Source organism: Lithobates pipiens, unplaced genomic scaffold (genome assembly GCF_037356315.1).
Source record: "Lithobates pipiens isolate NorthernLeopardFrog02 unplaced genomic scaffold, aLitPip1_a1.2 Scaffold_65, whole genome shotgun sequence".
Lineage (NCBI taxonomy): Eukaryota > Metazoa > Chordata > Amphibia > Anura > Ranidae > Lithobates > Lithobates pipiens.
The window spans coordinates 1,939,023-1,951,659 of NW_027507887.1; the positions used below are offsets into that span (position 1 = coordinate 1,939,023).

Sequence of the window (12,637 nt, forward strand, 5' to 3'; positions counted from 1 at the left end):
CTGAAGGTCTGCAAATGGCGGACCTACTTAAGAAAGCAGTAAAGGACTCCCTTGCGGAATTGGTAGCCACAATGACGACGCAACAACCAGCGTCTCCTCCTCAGGAGCAAACGGCTGAGGCTGAGGCTTCCATCCCGGGGATGTCCACAAGTGGAATTTTTCGTCTGTCGCCGGCATCCTCCTCTAAACATCAGGAAGAGAATGCCATCTCAGAGGAATCATCTGATGACCTAGATGCCTCTGGCTTTGCTTTCGCTATGGTCCAGCCTTATGTACAGGCAGCTAAACAAGCGATCGGCTGGGAGAGACCAACACAAAGGTTTAAGAAGTCTAAATCGTACTTCCCCTTTCTCAAACGTCAGATCTCCGTTTTTTCCTCTCATGGACGAGATCAGGGATGTGATTGAGGAAGAGTGGGAAAAGACAGAGAAAATGTTCTCTATTAATCGGTTGGGAAAGTTATTCCCTCTCTCATAGCCTGATTCCGCAATGCTGGAGGGTTCTCCAGTGGTCGATGCAGCAGTGGTAAGGTTGGCAAAGAATGTCACATTGCCCCCGGAAGACTCAACTTCTTTTAAGACTCCAGATGGCAGACAACGCCTGTAAACCTTTCATAGCCCTGACATCAGTGTCCAATGCGCTACGCGTCTGGACAGATAATATAGAGTCAGCAGTCCAACAGGACATCCCAGAGGAGGATATAATCAAGGCCTTGGATGAGCTGAAGTTCTCAGCAGACTTTATTGGTGAAGCCGTCATCGATTCAATTCGTTGCTCCGCAAGGGCAATGCTCCACACAGTTATGGCCAAATGGGCTTTGTGGCTGAAACCGTGGGCAGCAGATATCGCCTCCAAACAGAACTGGTGCAAGATACCATTTGATGGTGAAGCCTTGTTTGGGGGGAAAAAAACTGGACAAGGACATCTCTCGAGTCACTGGTGGAAAATCAGGCCTGCTACCCCAAGACAGGTGATCTAGGCGCTCCAGGACAATCGCACCTATATTTCAATACTCCAAGAATAAGGATTACCGATAGTCCAGGCAGGGAAAAGGCTTCAGGCATAATTGGGAAAGCACACAGTCCACGTTCCTCAAAACCCGAAGACAGAGACCAATGCCTAACCCACAGGATTCTACTATATCCTTTCGACGCCTGGCCAGCCCAAGCGATTCCTGTGTGGGCCAAGCTAAAACACTTCTCAAAGATCTGGGAGCAAAAGTGCAGGGATTCTTGGGTAGTCTCCACAGTCAAATATGGCCATTTTGGGCCGTTCCTAGACAAACCTCCCAAGGTCCTCTTCTCCCTGACAAGGGTGTCAAGGTTCCCCCCTAAAAAACGGAAGTGCTACAGCAATCTCTTCTCTCCTTGCAGTAACAGCAAGCGGTAGTTCCAGTGCCTCCATCAGAGAGATTTTCGGGTTTTTACTCAACCCTGTTTCCAGTCCCCAAGAGAAATGGAGGGTGGAGACCCGTGATAGACCTAAAAAGTCTAAATCGTTATTTCTTCCTAGTAAGATTCAAAATGGAGTCACTACGAACGATTATTTGTGTAGACCAATCAGGGGGCTGGATGTTGTCAATAGACTTGCAGGACGCTTACCTGCATATACCCAAACTCCCTCCTTTCCAGAAGTATCTGAGATTGGCGGTGGGGCAGGTACATCTCTAATTCCAGAGTCTTCCATTGGGCCTCTGCGCATCGCCAAGAGTCTTCACAAAGACCCCAATTGCCATCATAGCCCCTCTGAGAGAATTGGGGCTTCGGGTATGCCACTACTTGGACGACCTTCTACTGCTGGCAAAAGACTGTGGAACAGGTGGTATCTATCCCAACCCATACACTTGACGACCTTGATGCTCAGGAGTCTGCATTGGTAGATGAAGAAACAGACACTTCTGAAATCACGCCGTTAGGGCATGTCGACTGGATCACAGTTAATACCAATGCCAGTGCAGCAGGTTGGGGAGCACACTGCAACCGGATCTCAGTGCAGCGTAGATGGTCCTTCCATACAACAGGCCTGGTGTCGAATGTCCTGCAGGTCAGAGCGGCCTACCTTGCGTTACTAGCCCTAAGGTTCGAGATTACAGGGAAACCTGTTCTCCTCCGAATGGACAACAGGGCTGCGGTATCCTATGTACACCGGCAAGGGGGGACACGCAGCAGGTCCCTCCTGAAGGAGGTGGAACCCATAATACTCTGGGCAGAAAGGAATCTAAAGGACCTGAGGGCAGTTTATCTGCCCGGCCATCTCAACTTGAGGGCCGACCGCCTTTCCCGCAAGTTTGCGGATGCCAACGAATGGTCTCTACACCCGGAGATTTTCGACTGGATAGTGAACCAGTGGGGTCCCCTCGAGATAGACCTATTTGCAACAGCACTCAATACCAAGCTTCCAAGGTGCATCTCAAGGCTTCCTCAACCCCAAGCGGAGGTATTAGATGCCCTCTCAGCCCCCTGGGCATGCAATCGGGCCTATGCCTTCCCTCCACGGCCTTTCATTCCAAGATTCCTGTCAAGGCTTATGATTATGAAACCTCGACAGTGATAACGGTCCTACTGTACTGGCCAACACGCCCTTGGTTCCCCACAGCAATGTATCTAAGTACCCGACTTCCAGTCAAGGTTCCAATAATACCTCTTCGCCTCTCGCAAGGATGTCACACCCTTCCAGATCCCCACAGGCTGGATCTTCACATCTGACAGCTGAAAGGGAAAGGTTCCAATCTCTAGGGTGTTCCAACAAAGTGATCGCAACCCCGCTCAAGGCAAGAAAACCATCCACAAACAAAAGTTCAGGGCCTTCATGATTGGCAGAAGCTGTGATCCAGATTCCCCATCATCCTCTCAAATTCTTGAGTTTTTGCAGGCAGGCCTAGACCTAGGTCTTGCACTAGGTACACTAAAAGTACAGGTATCAGCATTTTCATTGGCAAACCAGTAGAAGATGGGCCGAGGACTCATTAATAATACAATTCTTCAAAGCTGTCAAAAAGATCCGACCGCCAACTAAACAATCTTTTCCCACTTGGGACCTTGCTATTATCCTAGAGTCCTTAGCCAGTCCACCTTTTTGCCCCTTCGGAGTCAGCATCGCTTTGGAATCTAGCCTAGAAGCTAGCCTTCCTGATAGCTATAACCTCTGGCAGACGGATTTCAGAGCTCCAAGCTTTAGGAGCAGATCATAATCATATCATATTCTATCCGGACAGAGTAGAACCCAGAACAGTGCGAGGATTTATTCCCAAAGTCGCATCATCCTTAAACATGTCAGAACCTTGGGCACTCCCAACATTTTCAGAACAGGACTCTGGTTCTCTTCATGAGCTAGACATTGCCTCCACTTTGAAATGCTATCTGCAGGCCACAGCATCATTCAGGGATTCCATCAGGCTGTTTATAATTCCCTGGGGCAAACACCAAGGCAAGGAAGCGTCAGCAAGAACGATTGCCTCATGGATCGTTAGACTCATTCACAAGGTGTACAGGACAAAGGGGCTGGAACCCCCTTTGGCGGTCAGGGCGCACTCCACCAGAGCAGTTTCTGCCTTTTGGGCGGCAAGAGCGAATGTGTTAATTGAAACTATTTGTGGGGCAGCGACTTGGTCGTCCCGACATACGTTTCTGAAACATTGCAGGGTGGACCCAGGAGCTCTTGCATCGGTGGAGTTTGGCAGACAGGCAGTCACATCAGCCCTCGCTTCTTCTAAATAATAATTTCTTTAAAATAGACTTCTAAGCATCCCACCCATCTCAGCTAGTTATTTGTCACAGGTATGCTGCCATGGAGGCACCAGGAAAACAGAAAATTGTACCATACTTACCGTAATTTTCTTTTCCTGGTGCCTATCCATGGCAGCATACAATCCCACCCTCGGTATTCTATATTACGGAGAATGCGGGGGCTGTACTAACCTTTTCTTTTATAATATTCACTAGTCCTGAGGGAGGAGCCAAGGCGGAGCTTGTCACAGGTATGCTGCCATGGATAGGCACCAGGAAAAGAAAATTACGGTAAGTATGGTACAATTTTCTGTTTTTTTTTCAATATTTCTGGAATCTACTAGGGACAAAAAAAAAACAATTTCAAGGGCTGGAAAGATATTGACAAGATTATTGTATAATTTCTGATTATTGGTGCTGCAGTATTTTTGTTGACTTTTTACATGGTGTATATATTCTTGTGAATACAGCTCAACACTGTTATCATTTATGTGTTGTACTTGTTTCTGTTTATACTAAAAAGGCCTTGGTTTAATACTATTGGTAATTTGGTTGGTCTTTTTTGTTTTCCAGAATGTGAAGTTTATTGCAGTTACCAGTTTCCTGTGTCTTCGGTTTTTCTCTCCTGCTATCATGTCTCCTAAGCTTTTCCATCTCAGAGAAAAACACGCAGATGCTCGGACCAGTCGGACACTGCTGCTCTTAGCTAAGGTAACATCTGTTTATATTACATGTCATGTAGAGAATGTACAGAGATTACTTTCATATTGCAGTGCCATACAAATCCAACTGTAAAAAAAAAAAAAAACTGGGACAATTTAAATGTACACCAATAAAATTGTGATATTAAGCAACACATATAATCTGTTAGCAAATGTGTCTTGTGCTGGATTTATCCTTGTTCTAATAGTGAATAAAGGTTGTACTATATTTTTGAAAGATTTTATTCAAAGACAGACAAGTGTAGGAATCAATCGATATAAAATGTCAACTTATCACTGTCTGATTCTTTGTTTTATATGCACAACGAGGAAGAAAAAATATGTGTAATAAAGATTTTGGTATATAGTCAAAAAGAAGTCAGTGTTATAGTCAGACTAAGTATATGAATTTATTATTTATTATTAATTTTAGCAAGCAGTAAACTAACTTTAAAATAATCCCCTACTATCCTCTGGAGTTTTGGAGAAATGTATCTACAGCGTGGAGAAATGTATCTTAAAAATTCATGACAGAGGCACAGAAATTGCAGCTCCTTTTCCCTGATTTTTTTCTTGTTGCAGCCTTCTAACGCAATCAAACAGCACATGCTGGACTGAAACCCAATTTTAGTCTTTGCTGTGAGCTTTGAGCATGAACTACTACAGGGTGCCTATATTTAGTTAGGTCATTAATGACTTAAGATCTTTTACTGTAAGTTCAGAATATGAAAATAATAAAATTTCTTTAGTCTGGGCACAGTCCCTTTAATAGTGGCCAGCAATATTAACCACTTAACGACTGCCCAACACAGATATACTGCAGCAGGGCGGCCGCCCTGTGTCAGATCACGTACCTAGTACATGATCTGACACTTCCGGGACTGAGGTGCGCTGTGTGATTATACACAGTGGGAGCCCAGCGGCAGGTACCGTGAACTCGATGTCCGCTGGCACCCACCGATTACACAGGACACAGGCAGAATGACAAGCTGCCTATGTTAACAAAGCAGATTGTCGTTCTGTCAGAAGGGAAGGCATTGATCCCATTTTTCTACTAAGGCAGGATCTTTGCCTTCCCCTAGTCAAAACACCTATCCCACAGTGAGTGAGCACAACCTAGGCACACAGTTAACTCTTTGATCACCACTGATGTTAACCCCTTCCCAGCCAGTGCCATCAATACAGTGACTGCATTTTTTTTTAACACTGTTCACTGTATTAGTGTCACTGCTCCCCAAAAAGTGTCAGGTGACCGATTTTGTCCAGCACAATATCGCAGTCCCGCTATTGCTGATTATCAACATTACTAGTAAAAAAAAAAAATTTAATAAAAATATCCGATAATTCATAGACGCTATAATTTTTGCGCAAACCACTCAATATACACTTATTCGTTTCTTTTTTATCAGAAATATGTAGCAGAATACATATTGGCCTAAATTGATTGATTTTTTAAATTTTTTTTATTGGATATGTTTTAATAAAATATTGAGGTTTTTTTTTCAAAATTGTCGGTCTTTTTTAGTTTATAGTGTAAAAAAAAAACACAGAGGTGATCAAATACCACCAAAAGAAAGCTCTATTTGTGGGGGATAAAAAGGACAAACATTTTATTCAGCTACAGTGTCACACGACCGCCCAGGTACGCAGTGCTGTATCTCAAAAAATGGCCTGGTCATGAAGGGGAGTAACCTTCCAGAGGTCAAGTGGTTAAGGGCTGTGAATATGGTATCAGAGTTGGTTATATCTTCCCAAAGAAGGTTTTTATTCTTGTTAGTAAGGTACTTTTTGGGCCTGATTACTTTGACTCATGGTGGTGGAATTGTAGAGTGTGTGTGCTGTTTACAGGTGTGACAAGATGAAAAACTTGGGGTTTTTGCAATGATTTGCTAGCATTCTAGTCAGTTTTGGAGGACACACATAGAATGAGATAACTCACGTAATGATTAACACCGCCTGTTTTTGTACCTTTGGTACCTTTGCACAGTTTCCATATACAATATATTGTATGTGCAGTACAGGTGTGGTAAGGGTGTGATGATCTAGATTGCTACAGATGACAGGGCTTAAATTATAGTGGCACCTTTAAAATAAATTGGGACATAACCTAGCCCTCCTGATCAAGCTTGTCAAATGTAAAGACCTTAGATGCCATACTTCACCATTGCCCTGTCCTCCCCTAAAGTCAGGCCTCCAGTTGTGGTTACCTGATACCTCATACAGAATGCATGAGCATAAAGAATAACAGGTGCCAGATTGTTATTTTGGTACTTGGGTTTGGGACACGCCTCACAGGGCAGTATCTATTTTCTCCACCCATTCCCTTTACAGAAAATTTGTTTAACGGTATTTAAAGCAGAACTTTACTCATAACAACTTGATAAAAAATAACGTTCTTTAGCAAGGAACATACATCCCACATTAACAATTATGCTACCAAAATGAGTGTGTACTGTAAATTGCTTCCAGCAATGCTGCTGTTGCTTCTTGCTGGAGGCTGCCAGTTTGCTGGTGCTCAGAGCCCCTGAATAGCAGTAAATCATAAAGTGGAAATAAACCCATTGATTTAACGGTTTCAAAAAACAGTTATATGTCTGGAATGCCAGGTTTGTTAACTGTCACATTTGCAGGCAGGTGCAGATCAAACAGGAGCAGCTTCCTTGGCTGTAAAGGATAGGAGGGTTTAATTCTGCTTAAGGCCGGGTTCACACTGCTGCGGGGGGAGATCCGGATGTGATTCGCACCGCAAATCACATCCGATCTCCGTAGCGATGCGAGTACAGCCATACAGATAGTATGGCTGAATTCGCATCGCTCCCGCAGCAAACTCGCACGGGACCCTTTTTTTGGTCCGCAACAGAATCGGATCGCATGGGGGTTCATACCATGCGATCCGATTCCTGTGCGAGTCGGCAGATCGCACTGCGATATGCGGACGGATCTGGGGGTGTCATTAACATATCATTGACACTCCCAGCCGTCCGCATAGGGCAGTGTGAACTGCCGGCGGGAGTAATGCGATGCGGGAAAATGTCGCGGATTCGCGGCGTTCCCGCATCGCAGCGGTGTGAACCCGGCCTTAAGGCTGTCAGCAGATCAGCCTCTACAAACTCAGCAGTGCCTAAAAATGGAGAGCAACTGAGCATGCGCAGAGCAGGGTGAGACAGTGTATTGCTGGAATTTAAGCAGTATAGACACTTCTTTTTAATGTTTTACATAGCTATACCTGCAAAAGGGGCCAGCATGAAGTGATCTTGCAGGACTTCATTTTCTGACTAAAGTTCCATTGTAAGTAAACATATAAGTAAATTCTAATTCTCTTAATTTGTTATAGTTACTGATTATTGGGTAATGTTCATGGAATTGCAAGTAGATATATTTATTGCTTTGATATTCCTAATATCTACATGCAATTCCACGAACCTCGCCAAATAATCAGTAACTATTTCAAGAGAATGCAGCTATAAAAATAGATTTTCATATAATACAAGTTCAAAATTAATGTTTTGTTTATTTTAGGCAATACAGAATGTTGGCAACATGGATGCTCCAGCAAGTAGAGCCAAGGAATCATGGATGGCGCCACTACAGCCAAGCATTCAGCAAGGAGTTTCACAGTTGAAGGAATTCATTATCAAACTTATAGATATTGAAGAGAAGGAAGGTAATATTGCTGTATAACAATAATTTTATCAAAAAAAAAACTAAAAAAGTGAGAAAACACAATAAATTCAAGACAGTAAGGGGTAGATTTACTAAAACTGGACAATATAAAATCTGGCGCAGCTGTGCATAGAAACCAATCAGCTTCTTGCTTTTTTTTTTGTTTTTTTTTAGAAGTTAGAAGCTGATTGGCTACCATATACCAGCCCCTAAAAGTCTAGTTTAAAGGCGTTGTAAAGTCGGAAGGTTTTTTCATCTTAATGCATTAAGATAAAAAGCCTTCTGTGTGCAGAAGTCCTCCTCAGCCCCCCCCTGATACTTACCTGAGCCCCACCTCTGTCCAGCAATGTCCACAAGTCCCTTGGCCATCTGAGACTTTCCCTCCTGATTGGCTGAGACACAGCAATGGCAGCATTGGCTCCCACGGCTGTCAATCAAAGTCAGTTAGCCAATCAGGAGAGAGGGAGAGGGGGCGGACCAAAAAGCAGCTGCTTACTGTGGGGGGGGGGGGGCAAGAGCACAGAAGAGGGACACGAGAAGAGGAGGATCCAGGCTGCTCTGTGCAAATTCCCTGCAACAGAGCATGTAAGTATAATTTTATATAAGTTTATATCATTTTTTATAATATATATATATATATTTTTTTTTTTTTTTTTTAACAAGACTTTACAGTCAAAGTAATAATAATAGATAATATCTGGTTTAGGCTAACAGGAATTATTGATGAAATGTTCTATGTAGGTGACATTATCTACAGAACAAAATTTGTTGGGTTATCTCCACCATTCTTTGAAATTGCTGAAAATGAGCACTGAAATTGCCCAGGGTTGAATACTACTAAATATGCTAAAATTCAAAGAAGTGGTAATTTGATTACATTTATTATATTGTCTTTTATCTTGCAGAACTAGATCTACAGAAGTCACTAAATCTTCAGAACCTTACTGTCAAAGAAGGTCAATTAATGGTCTACAAAACTAAATGCAAAGGATACCTACTGAGTTCATCTTTCAAAAAGCTTTTCCTCTCACTAACTGCTGATGCCTTAAATTTTGCCAAGACTCAGTTTTCAAAGGTAAAAAAATATACAATATCACCGTTCATATTCTTTATTCCCTTGTAATGTTCAAACCTTTTGTAAACCCAGTTACTGCATTTTTACCGGAAAGTACATACCAATTACATTTTCCATCTGACTTTACCCACTGCAAAAGTCTCTGCTGCGGAACTTACCACTTTTTTTTGCACTGCACCAGTTTTCACTGGAGCAGTGCAAAAGAACTTAGTGATCTCCATGAATTACATTTTCACAAAAACCACAACACTGCTTACTGAAATAGTAGACATGAGAATTTTATGAAATATACCAGTTTCACTCCAAAAATTTGAAAAAAAATCTTCTTATGTGTAGGAAAATATAACTTCAGTAATCACAACTGCTCACACCATATGTCACTCTCTCATGTGCACAAAATACTCAAACCACGGGTTTGCATTAAAGAAAACTAAACACTAACTAACCACTAAAAAAAAAAACATAAATTTTACCATCACCACAGCCAGTGTTGATGGGGGAATCCCTCCCCTGGAGCTATTGTGTTCGGCTGACTGAGGACAGGGGTGCAATGGGCCATGCCTGCCAGACGAACACAGTGATTATTGCCAGTGGCTATCATCATCTTTCCTTTCATCCTCATCATCGCTGGAGCAAACTTGGCAATACGCCGCGACTGAGGGAACATGACTGCCAATTTGTTGTTTATCAGTGTTTTCTCCTCTCTGTAAGCTTATGTTACTCCCTTCCTCTACCTCAGAATGAACATTAGAATCAAGTAAAGCCTGTGCAACCTCAAGAAGCAAGTGGCTAACACTGTGTTCAAATAATTCAGCTGACTCCTTCATGCATGATGCTGGGGCTATGGCAAGGTAGCTGTGGACAAAGGGGCAGAATAAGCTGCTCTGGCAGCTGTGGTGGACTGTTGTCACTAGTGTCAGCTTGGGTGATAGAGGAGGGTGATGGTTTAGTAAACCAGTCCGCCACCTCCTCTGCATGCTGTGGCTGGATAGCATGGGTAACATTATTAAACAGATAAATGTGCCCTGCCTATGGACGGACCACCTTTTCCTGTGGACACAGACGCTGCTGGCCCCTTCATAGGAGCATGGAAACATCTGCCTCTGCTTATGATGAGGTCACTGAAGCGACTTGGGTGCTGGATAGAGCAGAGGAAAGTGAGGGGGAGGCACAACCCCAACGAGGCAGGATGTCCTCCAGAGGAAGCCACCATGGAAGAGTAGAGAGCAACCACCCTATTTCAGATTGTGGAGCTTTTATCTCCCAGCCCACTTCCCACAGCTCAGCTGTGTGGGCCTTTTTTAGCACGTGCAGCCGATTGCACTGTTGCAATTTGCAGATAAAGTGTGGCAAAAACACCAGCCATTTGGGTATCACATGCTTGACAAGGCATTTAACCTGCCACCACTCAGCCCGTTGGCAAGAACACCAGAAAGCCAAGGGACACAATTCTTCTCCTCCACTCTTCACCTTCCATGTCTACCCTCGCTATATCTCATGACCTCTCAGCAGCCTCCACTGACAGGGATGATAGTATAGCAAAGGGTGTCACAACAAGGGTTGCAACATGTCTGCCAGCAGCACACCACCAGCTATAGAGTATAGCAGGCAAATTTATCTGCTTCAGCTGCTTCATCGAAAAAAAAAAAAAAATACATGACTTGCCACCCACATGCCCAGTGTCTAAATTCCAGCGTGTCCAAATAAAAAAAGCTTGCAGGGAAAATCTATTTAAATGTATTTTTTTTAAAATGAAATGTCAGTTTTGCTGCATCAGGTTCTATACACGGTACAGATGCGCCACTTTACAGGCAGACTTAGGCCGCGTACACACGGGCGGACTGTTCGCCCAACTTTGTCCGCTGAACAGTGTTTGGGCGGACAGTCCGCTCGTGTGTGGGCTTTCAGCGGACAGTTTCAGCGGACAGTTTGACGAACAAGGTTTTACGGAATTTCCGAAAAACTGTCCGCTGAAACCTTGTTTCAGCGAACAGTCCGCTCGTGTGTAGGCTTGTTCGTCAAACAAAGTTGCGCGCATGCTCAGAAAGGATTTTCACGCCGAAAGTTATAATGCAGTGTATAGGACGTCGTATTTTTCGTCCCGTCGTACGTGCCGTTCACGTCATCGCGCACGGTTTCAGCAAACTGTTCGTTCGTCGTGTGTGGCCATGTCCGTCCATGCTAATTTTGAGCGGACTGTTTGCCGAAACTGTTGGACGGATAAAGTTGGGCGAACAGTCCGCCCGTGTGTACGCGGCCTAAGGGTACCCCCTATATTTACCCACTTCAGCTCCGGAAGGATTTACGCCCTTAATGATCAGGCCATTTTTTGCGATACAGCACTTAGTCGCTTTCACTGCAAATTGCGCGGTTGTGCGACGCTGTACCCAAACAAAATTAAGGTCCTTTTTTCCCACAAATAGAGCTTTCTTTTGGTGGTATTTGATCACTTCTGTGGTTTTTATTTTTTGCACTATAAACATAAAAATAGCAACAATTTTGAAAAAGAAAAAAAAAATGTTTACTTTCTGCTATAATACATATCCCCAAAAAAAATGTATTCATCAGTTTAGGCCACATTGCACTGCGAAACTGCGGCGGACAAATCTGACCCTAAGTGACACTTTTTTGGGACCAGTGACACCAATAAAATGGACTGATCAATGTATAAATGACACTAGCAGGGAAGAGGTTAACACTAGGGGCGTCAAAGGATTAACTGTGTTCCCTGGGTGTGTTCTATCTGTGTGGGGGATGGGCTTACTGTGTTGACCCCTGTCAGAACGGGGATCGGCCTTGCTGGTGGACATCAGGTCCACGGGACTTACACGCATGCTCCCCTGGCGTGCAGCCAGCAGCGTGCACGTGACCACAGTAACTCATGCACGAAACGAGGTGCATCGTTTTGTGAAGCTGGGCCGCCCTGCCGCAGTATATGTGCGGCAGGGTGGTCTGGAAATGGTTAAAGGAATGTTTCATTTTTATTGTTTCACTTTAAGCATCATTAAATTCACTGCTCCTTTAAAAACAATCTTTTTTTTACTTTTTTGCATTGGTACACGTCCCCCAGGGCAGTACACAGGCCCCCATACCCTTTTATGGACAATAACTTGCATATAAGGCTCTGGGAGTTTTTTCAAGTTCAAGTCCCATAGACTTTAATAGTGTTCGCGGTTCAGATCTGCATGTTTGTGATGTTAGAGAGTTCTGGCGCGTGTTGTCCCCCCCCATTTATTTATAGGGAACAACATGTTAACTTGCTGTCTAATATATCCTTTCGACTTTCAGATGTCATTGTAACAAGATAATCAGCGTTATTCACTTAACCTGTCAGTGGTCATAAAGTTATTACTGATCGGTGTATAATGTAATTGCTAAGAAGTGTTTTTTTTTTCAGTTTATCTGTTATCACTGTAAATCTGCTGAAAGAAAAAGGGGCAAAGGAGAGGTTTTTCTCTTGTTAGCAGGGGATT

At 43.6% G+C, this 12,637-nt stretch overlaps 1 protein-coding gene across 4 annotated transcripts in view; it reads left to right on the forward strand.

Moving 5' to 3' along the window:
- Positions 1-12,637, forward strand: part of LOC143958930 (ras GTPase-activating protein 4-like) — a 238,831-nt gene that overhangs the window by 207,792 nt on the left and 18,402 nt on the right. For all 4 annotated transcript variants that reach the window (XR_013270146.1, XM_077467919.1, XM_077467917.1 and 1 more), the window contains exons 14-16: positions 4,299-4,436; positions 7,946-8,090; positions 8,995-9,164. Coding sequence is in view for 3 of the 4 variants with exons in the window: in XM_077467919.1 (XP_077324045.1) it covers positions 4,299-4,436; positions 7,946-8,090; positions 8,995-9,164 (453 nt within the window). In the remaining variant the exon portion in view is untranslated. The remainder of the gene's footprint in view (positions 1-4,298; positions 4,437-7,945; positions 8,091-8,994; positions 9,165-12,637) is intronic.